The sequence below is a fragment of the Balaenoptera acutorostrata genome, chromosome 20, assembly GCF_949987535.1.
Source record: "Balaenoptera acutorostrata chromosome 20, mBalAcu1.1, whole genome shotgun sequence".
In the NCBI taxonomy this organism is placed as follows: Eukaryota; Metazoa; Chordata; class Mammalia; order Artiodactyla; family Balaenopteridae; genus Balaenoptera; species Balaenoptera acutorostrata.
Genome location: NC_080083.1, coordinates 25,965,694 through 25,983,004, shown reverse-complemented (window position 1 = coordinate 25,983,004; position 17,311 = coordinate 25,965,694). Strand labels below are relative to the sequence as shown.

The window sequence follows — 17,311 nt, the reverse complement described above, 5'->3', positions numbered from 1 at the left end:
GATGCAGAGGACACGGGTTCGAGCTCTAGTCTGGCAAGATCCCACATGCCGTGGAGCAACTAATCCTGTGCGCCACAATTACTGAGCCTGAGCTCTAGAGCCCACAAGCCACAACTACTGAGCCCACGTGCCACAGCTACTGAAGCCTGCATGCCTAGAGCCTATGCTCCACAACAAGAGAAGCCACGACATTAAGAAGCCCGCGCACCGCAACGAAGGGTAGCCCCCGCTCACCGCAACTAGAGAAAGCCCGCACAGCAACGAAGACCCAACACAGCTAAAAATAAATAAATAAATAAATAAATAAATAAATGTATATCTTAAAAAGTACTTATATATTAGTTATCCTTCCATCAATTGAAAAAATATGAATGAAAAATTACACATTTTTATATTTGCAATATAACATTTGTCATTAGGCCTAGCCTTATACATTTGCCTAGGCACTAGATCAGAGATATATGTAAGTCCCTCTCACAGTTTCCCCAATTATTATTAACATCTTACATTAGTGAGGTACATTTGTTACAACTGATGAGCCAATATTGATACATTATTATTAACCAAAGTACATAGTTTACACTAGGATTCACTCTGTGTTGTATGTTCTACGGCTTTTGACAAATGTCTAATGATCTGTATCCACTATTGTAGTATCATACAGAATAGTCTTTGCTTCCCTAAAAATCCCATGTTCTACCTATTCATCCTTCCCTCCTTACCCTTGAACCACTGGCAGCCTATTCATAATTTTTAATTCCAGGAAATCATTTACTGCTGACTTCAAGTAAACTCAGTGTTTGAGTAGTACCTTTGAAGACCTAAACTTGCTTTAATGTCAGCTTGATCCATTTATAGTTCTTTTATATATATATTCTATCGTTCTTTAAAGTATTATTTGTTATTGTATCAACTGAGATCCAGTTAAGAAAACAGAGGGAATAGAATCAGGAAATTGGTTACACAAGTGATAGAAGAGCTAAAAAGCCAAAAGGGAAGGTGAGGCAGTGTCTTAGTCTGGTTGGGCTGCTAAAACAAAAAAACCATAAATATGGTGGCTTATAAACAACAGAAATTTATTTCTCACAGTTCTGGAGGCTAGGAGTTCCATGAACAGTGTTCTGGCAGATTCAGTGTCTGGCACAGACAGCAGTCTTTTTACTGTGTTCTCCCATTTAGAAAGGAGAGGGGTGTCTCTTGGACCTCATCTTTTTTTTTTTTTTTTAACATCTTTATTGGAGGATAATTGCTTTACAATGGTGTGTTAGTTTCTGCTTTACAACAGAGTGAATCAGCTATACATACACATATATCCCCATATCTCTTCCCTCTGTGTCTCCCTCCCTCCCACCCTCCCTATCCCACCCCTCTAGGTGGTTGGACCTCATCTTTAATGGCACTAATCCCATTCATGAGGGCTGTGCCCTCATGACCTAATCACTTCCCAAAGGCCCCACCTCCTAATACCTTCACCTTGGGGGTTCGGATTTAAACACATGAATTTTTGGAGAACACAAATATTCAGTCCATAGCAGGCAAGATTAGGAAGCTAAAACCAGCTACCATCTCTAGGCTGATGGACAAATGGACGAAGATGATGTTTCTGGAGCTCAGGGACTGGTGTCACAGACAAAAGCTGGAATTGCAATGGACAGGTTCAGAGGGAGCAAAGCTATAAAGGAGATGCAGCAAGCATTAGGACTGAGGTAGGGGACAGGGAAGAAATATCTTGGCTTTTTTCCTTTCCTTCCACCTTCCAATTTCCTGCTGATGTCACCCACTGGGCAAATCTCAGCTGGAAGTCAGCTGTCAAGGAAGCTGGTGAATGCAGCTTGAAAGAGTCAGTACCCCTACAATACAGAGGAGAGCAAGGTAGGAGAAGGAATGGATATGAGAACAAAAAAAGGACTAAACAGTAATCAATTCTTTTTAACTTTAAAAATCAACTTTATTGAGGTATAATTTACATACACTTATTTAAAATGTACACTTTGATTATTTTTGACAAGTACACCTATATAACCACCCAGTCAAGATATCAAACATTCTAATCACCCCCACAAAATTCTGTCTTAATCCTTTGCCATGAATCATCCACCCCACATCAGTCCTAGGCAATCACTAATCTGCTTTCTGTTACTATAGATTAGTTTTGCCTATTCTAGAATTTCATATGAATGGAATCATGGAGTATGTACTCTTTTGCGCCTGGATTTTGTTTTACTCAGCATGTTTGTTTTTTTTAAAATAAATTTATTTATTTTTTATTTTTGGCTGCGGTGGGTCTTCGTTGCTGCCCGCAGGCTTTCTCTAGTTGCAGCAAGCAGGGACTACTCTTGGTTGCGGTGTGCGGCCTTCTCATTGTGGTGGCTTCTCTTGCTGCGGAGCGCGGGCTCTAGGTGCGCAGGACTCAGTAGTTGTGGCGCACGGGCTTAGTTGCTCCACAGCATGTGGGATCTTCCCGGACCAGGGCTCGAACCCGTGTCCCCTGCGTTGGCAGGCGGATTCTTAACCACTGCGCCACCAGGGAAGTCCCCACTCAGCATGTTTTTGAGATTCACCCATGTTGTTGTGTTTATCAATAGTTGATTTTTTTTTTTTTTTGGCTGAGTTGTATTCCATTGTATGAATATACCACAATTTGTTTATCCATTCATCTACTGATGGACATCTGGGTTATTTCCAAGTTTGAGCTGTTATGAATAAAATAAAACTATTGAAAAAATTTATATACAAGGTTTTTTTGGTGATGTGTTATCTGTGTATGTGTTTGGTGGATATGTTTTCATTTCTTGCGGGTAAATATTTGGGAGAGGGATTACTGGGTCGTATAAGAAACTGCCCAACTCAACAATTCTCTTTAATCTTTATTTTTTAGATTTTTATTCTTTTGGCCGCACTGTGCGGCTTGTGGGATCTTAGTTCCCCGACCAGGGAATGAGCCTGGGCCCTCGGCAGTGAAAGCAATGAGTCCCAGTCACTGGACCACCAGGGAATTCCCCTCTTTAATCTTATAAATATCATCATTACAATGAATGTCCATGAAAGAACACGTGCATTTCCTCCAAAGAGCTAAGGGTTAGAGGGAGAACAATTCTTACGACAAATCTCAAAAAAAAAAAAACAACCTTAAAAAAATTAAAAACACTTAATACATATGCTTTTTATAGCTCAATATTTTAAAATAGACAGCAAGAAAGGGGATTAGGGAAGTATAAGAGGAGAGGAACTGAAGAGGAAAGTAAAGCAATGCAAAATAGTGACTAAAAAGACTTCTTGACGATGGCAAAATCATCCTACACAGCTGCTCTGAGATCCCAGCACTGCTGTCAGCAACCTTCTGGCAAAGCTACTCTGTCAAATGGATGCAATAGGATCCATACTGATCTTTTGTAAAGAAATATCTTTATTAAACTAAGCAAACACACCTCTCATTTATAGTAATGTGGAGGTGTAGCCTTTTTCTTTTAGTAGTAATGTTTCCCCAACATATAACACTTCCCTTTGATATGTGGGTTGAGTCATAAATTAATGTCACAAATGAATGTCATCTAGGTGAAGGGGGCAACTACATTACAAAATAGGAAGGTGTAGCTGGATGTGAATTGTTACAGTTGACAGCTATGTACTCTTGAACTAAATGTCATCATGTCAAATTCTGAGATATTAAATAGTTGTTGGAATGTAAAATTGTGGACATTTTGATGTTTTGCAGCCTTATAAATTTTGTCAATCTTTCCTAGACATTCTGTAACGGAAATGAACAGGTGGATTGAAAACAAAGACAAATGAGGAATTTAAAGACTTTCTTGGCATCTCATAAAGAAGTTGCTCTACACTGGTGATGTTTTAAACAAAACACGTATAAATACATTTAGCTTGTCTGGAAACAGACTTATTTATTAGGTCTTTCCATTTACTTTTGAGACAAAAATAAGTAGTTACAGAGGACTCATGTGCATTACTCACTATACGCTTTCTATCGTGTATTAATTAATCTCAAGCTAGGAGAGAATGGATTTACATGATGCCATAATGTACATTAGTGAGCTCAAGCCATTTACTCTTAAAATAACAGTATCACGTCAGGGATTTAGAATACAGTATTATATGAAAACAGTTGGCAGGGAGACTCCTTCTGCCATTAATAACTGACTAGAAATGGTATTTCAGACCCTAAATCCAACTGAAACCCAGAAACAATAAATGGAGAGGATGGGGTGGATATTTTGTGAACATGTTTTTCAAAGTAGAGAAAGAATCACTATATTTTTGCTGAATTACATGTTGCTGTGGACATGGCAGTATGCAGTAATGATGCTGTCATCTATACAGCTGTATAACAACACAGCTTCTCCCTCTCCCACCCCCCTCAGTAAGGCTTGAAAATAGTAGGTTTGTGTGTAGTTTGGTAAGAAAATTAGAATAATTTAAAGTTGTTTCAGTTTCAATCTACAAAGGAAAGAGGCTCAGGGGGATGGGGAAGAAGAGCAAACAAAATGTACCAAAAAATACATATTATGTAATAAAGTCTAATATATATTATGCAGACACTAAAGAAGGGTGTCTTGGTGTGCTGGAAAACTGATGGCTTTGCAGTGAAAAGACCTGGATTTAGTCCTTGTTACATCATTTGCGTGTGACCTTGAGCAAAGTCGCAATGTATTTAAGTCTCAGTTTTCTCATCTATAAAATGGAATCATGGTAATATCTTCTAACTTGAGGCGCTACTGTAAGGATTAAAGGGATGAAAATGACTCGTAAACTATACCCTTTAAAAATAAGGCTTTATAGACGTATTATTACACTGTTGAATCTTCAGAGGCAGAGAAGAGTACAGGAAAAAGGGTCTAGACAGGCTTTGGAAGCTTACAACCTGGGTTCTAATTCCAATGCCATGGCTAGTAGCTTTGACACCTTGCAAAAAGGAAATGTACTTAAGGACTTCCCTGGTGGTCCAGTGGCTAAGACTTCGTGCTCCCAATGCAGGGCACCCGGGTTCCATCCCACCTGCCGCAACTAAAAGATCCTGCACGCGACCGGGCAGCTAAATAAATAAATAAATATTAAAAAAAAAAAAAGGAGTGTCCTTAATCCTGTTTCCTCTTTTTGAGAAATGAGGATAACACCACTTTCTTCACAGAATCAAATGAGAGAATGTAGGCAAAGGAAACGACCACTTGGTAGATGTTGGATGCCTTCCCCTGCAAACTATTAAATTAGTGTCATCAACAACAAAAGGTGTTCACACTGTGGTATCTTTCAACAGATAAGCACCCTAAGGCAAGGCAGGACAGATAAGGAAAACTGAGGTAAATCCAATCCAAGTGGGAACCAACAGCTAGACCTGGAGATGTCTTAGTTCTGTCTTATCCACTGGAGGTTAGGATATCCATACAATGAAGACATTCAGAGTTGGAGAGGGGACAAGTCGAGTGCCCTTTCGACTCCGCGGACTCGACGGGAGGGACCCTGAAATTCTCAATTAGAGCCGGTTGCCATGGCGACAGTCTCTAGGCAGCGTGGGCTGAGCTCTTCGTAGGGCTAGAGGGTGGGCCGTCGCTGGACCCCGCGCGCGCGCCCGCGACCAACTTTCCCTCCAGACCAGAGAGGGGCAGCGCGCTCCGCCTCCGCCCCCGGGCCGCGCACGTCCGGGCTCGGCGGCGCGCACGCCTGCGGGAGCCCTCTCCAAGCAACCTAGTGCTGATCGCTCGTGCCGGTGCGGCAGTTAACCGCCCTTGCAGGAGCCCGTGGCTCGCGAGCAGCCCCCTCCCCTTCCTGGGCTTCCCCCACCCACTTCCCGGTCGGCTCCGGGGCATGAGCAGCGATGGCCGGCTGCAGCCCCGAGGAGAAAACTTACCGGCGCTTCCTGGAGCTATTCTTGGGCGAGTTTCGCGGACCGTGCGGCGGCGGCGAGCCCGAGCCGGAACCCGAACCCGAGTCGGAGCCCGAGCCCGAGCCCGAACTGGTAGCGGCTGAGGCGCCCGAGTCTTCGGTCGAGGAACCCGGGGAGGAAGCGGCCACTGTAGCCGCGACGGAGGAGGGGGAGCAAGAGCAGGAGCAAGACCCCGAGCCCGAGGAGGAGGTGGTGGCGGCGGAGGGCGAGGAGGAAGAGGCGGCGGCAGCCCGGGGGCAGTCGGCCGTGCCACCGCCGCCGCCGCAGCCCCAGCTGCCGCCGCTGCCTCCGCTCCCGCGGCCGCTGTCGGAGCGCATCACCCGCGAGGAGGTGGAGGGCGAGAGCCTGGACCTGTGCCTGCAGCAGCTCTACAAATAGTTAAGTAGCGGGGCTCGGTTGGGGGTGGGCCCGCTGTTCCCGCCGCACCGGCCTCGACGCGGCTCCCTCGGCCCCTCAAACTGCTCTTTTCCGCTCTTCATGCCCCCCCACGCCGGCGCCTGGCGCGGTTGAAAGCGCCCCCGCTGCTCGGACTTGGGCTGTTGTCTGCGAGCTGCCCACGCCCGCCGCGGCCCCCGCGCCTCCTGCCCGGCCCGGGAGCCGCCCCCCGCGCCCTCCCGCCGGGCCCCGTCCCCTGCTTCCCGCTTCTCCCCGGCCGCCCACTTCTTGCTCCACTTCACACACCCTTTCCCCTTCGTGCCTTGGAAGGTCCTTCCTTCCAGTCTTGAGAGCTCCCTCTTCCCAGCTCTCTTTTTCCTCCTGGAGGTTTCTTCCCACCCGGGTCTGTCTTTTCCCAGCCTGAGTCCCTTGTTGTTTGGCGGCGGAGAGACGCGACTCCTTTCTGGGCAGAGCTGCTAGGTGCCTCCTGCGTAACCGCAACAAAGATGATAATCCCAACCCCAGATGCACAGGAGGAGAGACTGGAGTAGATTTTCTGTCGGGCACTCGGTGTTGAAAGTGTAGATGGCTTAATACACGGAAGCCTAGTATCTTCGTCTAACTCACAATTGAGGGAGGTGGGAAGGAATTGGGTAAGCAAAATTTTACATGCGAGCCTTCAGGTGAAAGACAGTTGTAATTCGTTAAAGTGGAAAACTCTGGCTGGTTTGATTAAATTGCAGTTAGGTGCAGTATTTTCAGTCCATTAAGTAGATGGGGTAGGGGACAGAAAGCAGATGGCTTAGCTACACAGATGAAAGTCTAAAATAGAAAGGTCAAGGCTTTTCCTTTCCTCCCAGTTTTTATGGGCTTGAAATAGAAAGTTTACAATTGCTTTTCTTTCTGAATGGAATTGTTCTGAAATAATGACAAAGGAGAATACGAACAAGTTTCCGAGAACACTGGTAAACCTGGGGAGTCTTTCCCCATTCTGCTGATAGTTGTAATGCAATGTGTTACTCTGTACCCCTCAGAAAGTTTACTACTGCAAGATTCACTGCAGTTAAATTCACTTCTTGGATCTTCTCAAAAACCTAGATTAAGAGAAGGACCTGGAAAGTAAATGTTTTGTCTTTATCCAACCTAACAGACACCTGATCAAATCACTGTTCCTGTTAAAACAGAGGCTTGTCAATAGGGAAAAAGTATTTAACATGTCTGCTGTAGAAGTGGACTGTGTTGATGTCCCACACTTTATATGCTATTTAAAATTTAATTTTGAAATACTATCTGGTTACCAAAGTAATAATGCTTTTTGGGAAATGCAAAAGATAAAATGGCATGTAATACCACTACCCAGATATAAACAGTATTACCATCTTAGAGTATTTCTTCCTAGTGTTTGTAAAGTATCATAGAAAAGGGCTTATGAAATGTCATTTTTAATACTATATAAAGACACTTAAGACTTCCTGCTTAAAATAAAATGGAAATGTTTACCAAAGTGGAAGGATTTATCTCAGCATCAGACTAATTCTATTTTGACAATTCTTACCTTTACAAATGCAGTTGCAGAATTAAAGAAACACACATTTAAATATTAGAGAAGGTCCATTTAAAAAAAAAGAGTCATTACTTTAGAACAACTTTGAACATGTGCCATTGAAGGTTTTTTAAAAAATGAAATCTATGTAAAGATGATGGTAAGTAGATGTGTGTTTTTCCACATGGAAAGGAAGCAAGATTTTCAATACATGTATAAACTAGAAAAGTATTCAAATTATAAAATGGCCATCTAATTGAGAACAGAAGTTTAGATTTGAAGTAAAACTAGCAAAATTAAAGTTGGAAAACATTATTTCACCTTAAATCAGAGATTTCATCATATATACTGTTTTGTGCAGAAGCTATTAACCTATTTTTATTCAGATATAAAATGGCTGGCTTGTTTATGTAAAGTATCTTCAAGGTCCTTAACAGATTAAAAAAAAAAAAAAACCCAAGTCTCACAGTTTAAAAACACATACTTTTAATGCTTTTATTTTTTATTTTGTTATTTATAAAGGAAAATCATATCACTTAGCCACAAGAATCGAGACTGGAAGACGTTGGAGGGATAGATCATTTTCCTGTTCACTTTATTTTACAGATGAGAGAACTGAGGATCCAGATTCAGAAATGACAAATTATGTACAAATGATTCCAACATTTCCATAATCTCTGAACCTCAGAACTCTCCGACATATTGAAATGTTGGGTTGTCGAATTTCCTAGGAAATACTTTGAAATAATTCTGATTAGGGATATGTTGGAATTGCTAATTTGGAGAAGGTGAAGATTTTTTTTTCCCAAAATATTTTCTCAAATACCCACTCTGTTTATTTTGGGAATTCTTAATATTCTTTAAAACCTCTGTCATGCTTGTCAAATAGTGCTAAAATTCTTAAATGAAGTTACTTGAAATATATATTCACCAATTTCACAGTTGGGACTAATGTAAGAAGAGAATAACACTGCGTATAATAACAGTTTCATAAATCTCTAGCGTGTTTTTTTCTGTTAGTATTTTAGAAATATACAGTATGAAACTGCTAAACAGGTTCGCTGAAGAAGAAAAGGGTGCTTACCTTCTCAATACTGTTTATGTATACACTGGCTGAAATTTTACTTTTAAAAATGTAGTGAATGTCTTTGTCACTATTTTGCTTCTCTCAGAGTTTTTAGAATAAGAACAGCAGATATATTTATCATTCTTCATTTTGGTAAACACAAAGCTTAGGATTAGCTTGAGATAAGCAGTTGCTTAGATAAGTAAAGGATCAAGGTTTAAATGGACAAAATATGGTTATAATTAGCAACTTAAAAGTTTTTCAGTGTTCGGGACAGAATTTTTGCTATTAGGCTTCAAAATAGGAAATATGTACTTAGATATTTCTCTGCTAGATATAAACATGTAACATTTTGAAAGAAAAATAATTCAAAATGGTAAAACTCCCCTTGGATGAGAAAGATGTCTGTTGTGGGGTATAAATACTTTTTTTTTTTTTCATGATTCTTCCAGTAATTTTTTTTTTTAATTTTTATTTATTTATTTATTTATTTTTATTTATGGCTGTGTTGGGTCTTCGTTTCTGTGCGACGGCTTTCTCTAGTTGCGGCAAGTGGGGGCCACTCTTCATCGCGGCGCGCCGGCCTCTCATTATCGCGGCCTCTCTTGTTGCGGAGCACAGGCTCCAGACGCGCAGGCTCAGTAGTTGTGGCTCACGGGCCTAGTTGCTCCGCGGCACGTGGGATCCTCCCAGACCAGGGCTCGAACCCGTGTCCCCTGCATTGGCAGGCAGATTCTCAACCACTGCGCCACCAGGGAATCCCTTTTTTTTTTTTTTAATTCATTCATTTATTTTTGGCTATATTGGGTCTTCGTTGCTGTGCCTGGGCTTTCTCTGGTTGCTGTGAGCGGGGGCTACTCTTCGTTGTGATGCGCGGGCTTCTCATGCGGTGGCTTCTCTTGTTGTAGAGCATGGGCTCTAGGCGCGGGCTTCAGTAGTTGTGGCCCGCGGGTTCTAGAACGCAGGCTCAGTAATTGTGGCACACGGGCTTCGTTGCTCCGCGGCATATGGTATCATATCGAACCCAGACCAGGGTTCGAACCTGTGTCCCCTGCATTGGCATGCGGATTCTTAACCCCACCAGGGAGCCCCCCTAAATACTTTTTTTAAAGGACCATTTAAACAATTTTGTTTCAACTAATTAAAACTTAAGAATCAATAATAAATTAATGCAATACTTTAGAACTATATCACTGAATTCGTCTATTACTTGTCAATAAAATATTCCAATGATTTGGAACCTTTAGCTGTTAGTATAAAAATTATCTCCTTTACTCCTTTAAACTAAAATGCCCCCCAAGAGATTAAAATAAATACTTTCTAATGACATAATATTAGGATTTCTGAGGTTAATGAATCTCTTTGAAAAGGTGGAGGTGAGATATTTTATAGCTTTGAAATAATTTGCAAATAAAATTTACAGCTGATCTTGTAGCAGATATGAATAACCTTGGATAGGCTACATGGGTCAATACTGTATTCTATTTCTCTATATTTTACTGGGGATAAATCTATTTGTTTTAACCCAGCAGAAACAAATACTCTGAAGTCTTTATTAGAACTGTATGTCATTACGTTTTTAGAGCAGTTTTTTCCTTAGTTGTTCATTTAGTCTGGATTGGACTTCTCAAGGGGGAGACAGATATCCCAGCAGCCTGACAAAGTTAAGTACTTACACATGGTTTACAGTAGTAATGAGGGTGGGCACTTTAAAAATGGCTTGGAAAAGAAAATCATTGTTTATAGTTACTAATAATTCAGTTATATTGAGTTATGTGCCTCATTAATGACTTTGAGATAGGTTAGAAAACCATTAAACTTTGTCTATGTATATATATGGAAAAATACATGGATGCAAGTTATACTACTCATTTAGAATACCTTTTTTTCTTATTAAAAAGTAGTAAGAAGTAGCAAAAAGAAGACAATAAATACCAACCATTCAGTGTAAGCCGTACTTTTCAGGTTTTTCTTCTACCTCTCAGGCTGCCACTTCTCTGTGAGCTTTTAATACTCTGCCTAACCCTTTTATATTGGTGTTTGGTCCTTGGCCTTTTCTTTCTTTCTTTTTTTTTTAAAAATATTTATTTATTTATTTGGTTGTACTGGCTCTTAGTTGCAGTAGGCGGTCTCCTTATTGTGGCTCACAGGCTTCTTAGTTGTGGCTCACTGGCTCCTTAGTTGCAGCACATGAGCTCCTTAGTTGTGGCACTTGGGCTCCTTAGTTGCGGCTTGCCAGCTCCTTACTTGTGGCAAGTGGGCTCCTTAGTTGTGGCAGGCAGACGCCTTAGTTGTGGCATGTGAACTCTTCCTTGCGGCATGCATGTGGGGTCTAGTTCCCTGACCAAGGATGGAACCTGGGCCCCCTGCATTGGGAGTGTGGAGTCTTATCTACTGTGCCACCAGGGAAGTCCTGGTCCTTGGCCTTTTCAAGTCTGGTTGACTTATTTGTCTGTAGTCAACATCAATCTCTCCCATGATTGTGGTTATTGTAGTTATTCTAATGGCTCCTGACTCTGTCTCCGTCCCTGCTTTGACTGCTAATTGAATGGCTCTATCTAGATGGCTAAATATCTTCTCAAATTAAACTGTCCAAAACTGAATTTAATCCTCCACCTCCCTCTCTCTCCCCTGCAGAAGACAAAACTAAAACCTAATTCTCTTTTTGGTGGGTTCATCCCTGATTTCTCCTTCTCTCACCCTCACATTCAGTCAAATTTTGCCTTATAAATATCTCATAAATATGTCCTTCACCATCCCCTCTGTTATTGTCATCTCTTCCCAGTCTTACTCTTCAATATCTTCTCCCCAGTGTAGCCAGTGATTCCTCTAGAGTCTAGATTATGTAGATTGACTAATTGTCACCCACTGCTTAAACATTTTTACTCTTTCCCTGGAGTTAGCCAAACTGTGAGGTCAAAGGCACAGTCCTCCAGAAAGCCAGGTCTGCCTGAGGCAGAAGTTTGCAAGGAGTTAGGGTCCAAATACAAAGTTAGAGGGAAGAGTTCACAGAAGACCACCCTCACTTCTGACACTGACTATAAGTTTGGGGTTTCTCAAAAACACCTCCAGATTTGATAATTCACTAGAAAGAACTCGCTGAAAGCTATTATATTAATGGATTATGGTTCATTATAAGGAAAAGATACAAATTAGAACCAGCCAAAGGAAGGGATGCATGAGATGCTATCTAGAAGGGTTTCAAATGTGAAGCTTCCATTGTCCTCAGGAATGTGTTTCTCTCTCATGGAGTATTGCCAACCCAAGAAGCTCACCTGAGCTGCAGTGTCCAGAGTTTTTATTGGGATTTACTGATTGATTGCTCACATGGTTGAACTTAGTTTCCAGTCTCCCCTCAGGCTGATACCATGTGATCCAAGGGGCCCACCTGAATAACGAAGACAATCCTATTACTTTAGAAATAGGGATTTAGAGGTTACTCCCAGGAACTGAGGACAAAGGCCAGACCTCTCTTTGGGCAAAGCCAATTATTTACGGTACACTTTCATCACCTATTTCTCCATTGCCCTCCAGATAAAATCCAAACAAAGCTTTATAATCTTATCAGCCTCATCCCTGAATCACTATCCACCCACTCCATCCCACCTCTAGAAGCTACGCTTCAGCTGTTTTAGACTATTAATATATTAGTTTGAATGTGCTGTGTTTGCTCTTACTTCTGCACCTTTGGATATAACATACTATTCCTTCTTCTTGATCTACCATGCTATCCCACCCTCACCTCACCCAGTCCAATCTCTTACCCATTCTTTAGGTCTCCATTTAACATCACTTCCTTTGTTCACCAACCTCACACTCATAATGAGTTAGGTGTCTCTTCCACGTCCTCTTACAGAATACTCAGTGCTTATTCCTTTTGTAGCACTTGTTTAATTTATTATTTTTTTGTCCACAAATATTTATATATCTTTTACTTGACTAGTGGTCTTCAAAATAAGGTGTACCCAAAATAATCCATTTCAGTGAAGGAATAAAATATTAAAATCTTTTTCCTTGTATACAAAATATGAACTTAAGGGAATTCCCTGGCTGACCAGTGGTTTGGACTCAGTACTTTCACTGCCGTGGCCTGGGTTGAGTCCGTGGTGAGGGAACTAAGATATCCTGCAAGACACACGGTGTGACCAAAAAAAAAAAATGAACTTAGGTGCTAGTAATACTTGATGTGGGAAGCATGCAGTCTTAGCTGGAGGTAACTCCTGGATGAGACAGTATGTCTCTCACAAAAAGCAAAGCCCTTACCTTGGAATACACTCTTTTTCCCAGGCCTGAGGAATGTAAAAGAGATTAGCTAAGCTATCTCAAGCCAGGAGACCTCAGGGAACTGAGAGTCCTGGTTGTTCCCTATGGCTGGGGGCTGTGTGTGAGCCTGGTTAAGGGAAGATAATGTTCAAGGATAGTTGTTGTAAACTTGTTGACGTCCATGGTAGTGACTGAACTGAGACGATAAGCAATTCCATGGGATTATTGTCTAATAATAAGTTCCTTTTCTGTCTATATAAGATTCAGTAAATTCTAAATAAAGTGCCTAGCAACCATCAGTTGTCTTGGTCCTTCTGACCCCATACTCGCGGTGCTATTCAGTCCCTTACCCCTCTCCGTCGGGACCTGGAAGACCCCCTGAGGTGGCCGGACCATCGCAACTTGATATATTGATTGAGGTTGCAGCTTGTTCTGTATGACAGCTGACTTCATGTCAGACATGGTAAATGAGGTATCCTGATGAAGTGCAAGTTTCTTAGCTTAGAAGAGTTGACAGTGGCACCCTTACTCCAGTTTTCAGAACATTATGAATTATTGCAGTTTACCTGCTCTGATTAAATCGATTCATTGATTATATTTACTGGTTTTAACAAAATTAGCCCTTACAAAATAGACAATTGACTTTAAAGATTCCTGCAAAGTGCTCGCTTTGACAGCACATATACTAAAATGGGAAGGATACAGAGAAGATTAGCATGGCCCCTGCACAAAGATGACACGAAATTCGTGAAGCGTTCCTGAGGAGACTCTGGTGCTCGCCATGGCTGACGAAAAGCCCAAGGAAGGAGTCAAGACTGACAACAACGATCATAATAATTTGATGGGGCAGGATGGTTCTGTGGTGCAGTTTAAGATTAAGAGGCATACACCACTTAGTAAACTAATGAAAGCCTATTGTGAACAACAGGGTTTGTCAATGAGGCAGATCAGATTCCGATTTGATGGGCAGCCAATCAATGAAACAGACACACCTGCACAGTTGAAAATGGAGGATGAAGATACAATAGATGTGTTCCAGCAGCAGACAGGTGTCTACTAAAAAGGGAACCTGCTACTTTACTCCAGAATTCTGTTCCTCCAGACCAAGGAGACATTCTCAATTAGAAAACTGCAATTTGGTTCCTTCCACCACATCCTGACTCCTGCTGTGTAGCTTCTCTATTCTTTCATTTTCCTCTTCCCCATTCCTTTATTGTACATAAAGTAAATGGTGTATATGCACAAGCATATTGCATTTTTTTTTAAGTAAATGGCCAATGGTATGTTTTGATTGACATCAAATGGAGGTGGAATGGGGAAAAATACTGGTTCTGTGAAAATGCCCGCTTTTGTCCATGAGTGGCATGCTCATCAGCTCTTATCTTTATATTCCAGTAAGTTATTTTGCTCTCACTGTTTAACAAAAAAAGAACAACATAAAAATTCTTGCATACCTTGTTCGATTGGAGAATTTTAATGTTTTTCATTTATCATTGTAAAACCAAGGACAATTCTACAACTTTTTTGTATGTAGCTGTTACATGTTCATGTTACAATCTGTCTTTAAGTAGGGATAAATTACTCTAAAAGAAATGAATCCTAGATAGTTTTCCCTTCAAGTCAAGTTTAAATAAACTTCTTGTTTAAAATGAAAAAAAAAAAAAAAAGATTCCTGAAAAGAAATCATGGGTTGAACATAATATTTGTAATGCACATGTAAAAAGGAACAAAACTTAAGAGCCTATATTTCTCCCATCCTTACTTATATTAGATTTTTTTAAAGGTGATTATATTTGATGAGAAATCCACAAAAATGGAACTATTAAGTAGATTATGTGGAATACAGCTTACTCAAAGAAATACTAATATATTGCTGGTGAGAGTGGTGTGTATGCATGGATGTGTATGTATGGAATTTATATTTGTATATATACACACATGAGAAATGTGTATCTACATTTGGGGTGGGGGTATTCATGATGCTCCAAATTTTTTTTTTTATTCTTTTTTTTTTTAAACATCTTTATTGGAGTCTAATTGCTTTACATTGTTGTATTAGTTTCTGCTGTATAACAAAGTGAATCAGCTATACATATACATATATCCCTATATCTCCTCCCTCTTGCGTCTCCCTCCCACCCTTCCTATCCCACCCCTCTAGCTGGTCACAAAGCTCCAAGCTGATGTCCCTGTGCTATGCGGCTGCTTCCCACTAACTATCTATTTTGTGTTTGGTAGTGTATATATGTCAGTGCTACTCTCTCACTTTGTCCCAGCTTACCCTTCCCCCTCCCCATGTCCTCAAGTCCATTCTCTACGTCTGCCTCTTTATTCCTGTCCTGCCCCTAGGTTCTTTAGAACCATTTAAAAAAAATTTTTTTAGAGTCCATATATATATGTGTTAGCGTACGGTATTTGTTTTCTCTTTCTGACTTACTTTACTTTGTATGACAGACTCTGGGTCCATCCACCTCACTACAGATAACTCAATTTTGTTTCTTTTTATGGCTGGGTAATATTCAATTGTATATATGTGACACATCTTCTTTATCCATTCATCTGTCGATGACACTTAGGTTGTTTCCATGTCCTGGCTATTGTAAACAGAGCTGCAATGAACATTGTGGTACACGACTCTTTTTGAATTATGGTTTTCTCAGGGTATATGCCCAGTAGTGGGATTGCTGGGTCGTATGGTAGTTCTATTTTTAGTCTTTTAAGGAACCTCCATACTGTTCTCCATAGTGGCTGTATCAATTTACATTCCCACCAACAGTGCAGGAGGGTTCCCTTTTCTCCACACCCTCTCCAGCATTTATTGTTTGTAGATTTTTTGATGATGGCCATTCTGACCGGCGTGAGGTGATGCATCATTGTAGTTTTGATTTGCATTTCTCTAATGATTAGTGATGTTGAGCATCCTTTCATGTGTTTGTTAGCAATCTGTATGTCTTCTTTGGAGAAGTGTCAATTTAGGTCTTCTGCCCATTTTTGGATTGGGTTGTTTGTTTTTTTGATATTGAACTGCATGAGCTGCTTGTAAATTGTGGAGATTAATCCTTTGTCAGTTGCTTCATTTGCAAATATTTTCTCTCATTCTGAGGGTTGTCTTTTCATCTTGTTTATGGTTGCTCCAAATTTTTTTGATAGAGTGCTTGAGCAAGTGTTTGGAGGCAGTTGCATTAGATTATTAGCTACATGTTTGCCATCACATCCCTAGGTCAGTAATGACAGGGACATATACAACACACAGTAAATATTTGCTGATCCAGTGAATGAGCCAAGAGATTAAAAATAAGATATTATTCTTACTACTTTAAACTGCTTTTTAAAAAACTTAGTAAATTTTGCTATTCTCATATTTTTAAAACTTTTTATTATAGAAAACTTAAAGTATATAAAAAATAGTGTCCTTACCACCCAACCTCAGCAATGATCAATTTGTGGCCAATCTTTTTTCATCTATATCTTCACACGTCTCACCCCACCTCCCATTATTTATATTCTGTGTAATTTTTAAATGAATACACAATAATTTGATCACAGTTCTATTAAACATTTTAGGTGTTACCAATTTTTGGTTGCTCTAAGAATATTTTGACGGTCATCCTTTGAGCACACCTTTGGTTTTCTTAGAGTGTATTTATATATAGTATACAGTGTTGGGATTACATTTAGTATATTCACATATTTAAGGTTTTTGGTACATAGTTTTTAAATGTCTTCTAACAAGGTTTTACTAGTTTACTCTCTAAGCAGCTATATATAAGAAAAAGATTATTGGTGTTATGAAATGATTCAAACATTTAGAAAATAACAGAGAATAATAAAAATATCCATATACCCACCATTCAGTTTCAACAAATTATCATAATTGTTTAAGATTATTTTAAGGAAATAAAACATTTCATATGGAATTGAAGACTTTGTTGTCACTGTCTTCTATGAACCCATTCCCTTTTCTTTCTTTCCAGAGGTAATCTGTGAGTTTGGGGAATGTATCCTGCTCTCTATTTTTATATTTTTACTACACACATATTTGTATGGTCAGTATATGGTGGGCTTTTTTTGTTTTTGTTTTCATAAGTAGCTATCTTGAGACTAACCTTTTTAAAAAAGATTTATTCATATTGATACACATAGATATAGTTTTTTCATTTTAGGTACT

General features: G+C 40.3%; 2 protein-coding genes and 1 non-coding gene across 5 annotated transcripts in view; all 3 read left to right on the top strand.

Annotated features, from left to right (window-relative positions):
- Positions 1 to 5,684: 5,684 nt before the first annotated feature.
- PPM1E (protein phosphatase, Mg2+/Mn2+ dependent 1E) overlaps positions 5,685 to 17,311 on the top strand; it is a 208,234-nt gene continuing 196,607 nt past the window's right edge. For both annotated transcript variants that reach the window (XM_057536547.1, XM_057536546.1), the window contains exon 1: positions 5,685 to 6,273. In XM_057536547.1, the coding sequence (XP_057392530.1) occupies positions 5,828 to 6,273 (446 nt within the window). In that variant the 5' untranslated portion in view covers positions 5,685 to 5,827. The remainder of the gene's footprint in view (positions 6,274 to 17,311) is intronic.
- LOC114238858 (U6 spliceosomal RNA) lies at positions 13,805 to 13,910 on the top strand. The gene has a single exon (XR_003624119.1). It is a non-coding gene; the product is annotated as a U6 spliceosomal RNA (small nuclear RNA).
- On the top strand, positions 13,925 to 14,203 carry LOC103001345 (small ubiquitin-related modifier 2-like). 2 transcript variants are annotated; one of them, XM_057536549.1, is made up of 2 exons: positions 13,925 to 14,072; positions 14,130 to 14,203. In XM_057536549.1, exons 1-2 carry the CDS (start codon positions 13,925 to 13,927, stop codon positions 14,201 to 14,203), a joined length of 222 nt encoding a protein of 73 aa, XP_057392532.1. The 2 variants fall into 2 exon arrangements, with proteins under 2 accessions (XP_057392532.1, XP_057392531.1); XM_057536548.1 differs by having other exon boundaries at positions 13,925 to 14,203.

Coding starts and splice junctions, on each gene's coding strand:
- LOC103001345 (XM_057536548.1), top strand. CDS start 13,925: ATGGCTGACGAAAAGCCCAAGGAAGGAGTCAAGACTGACAACAACGAT.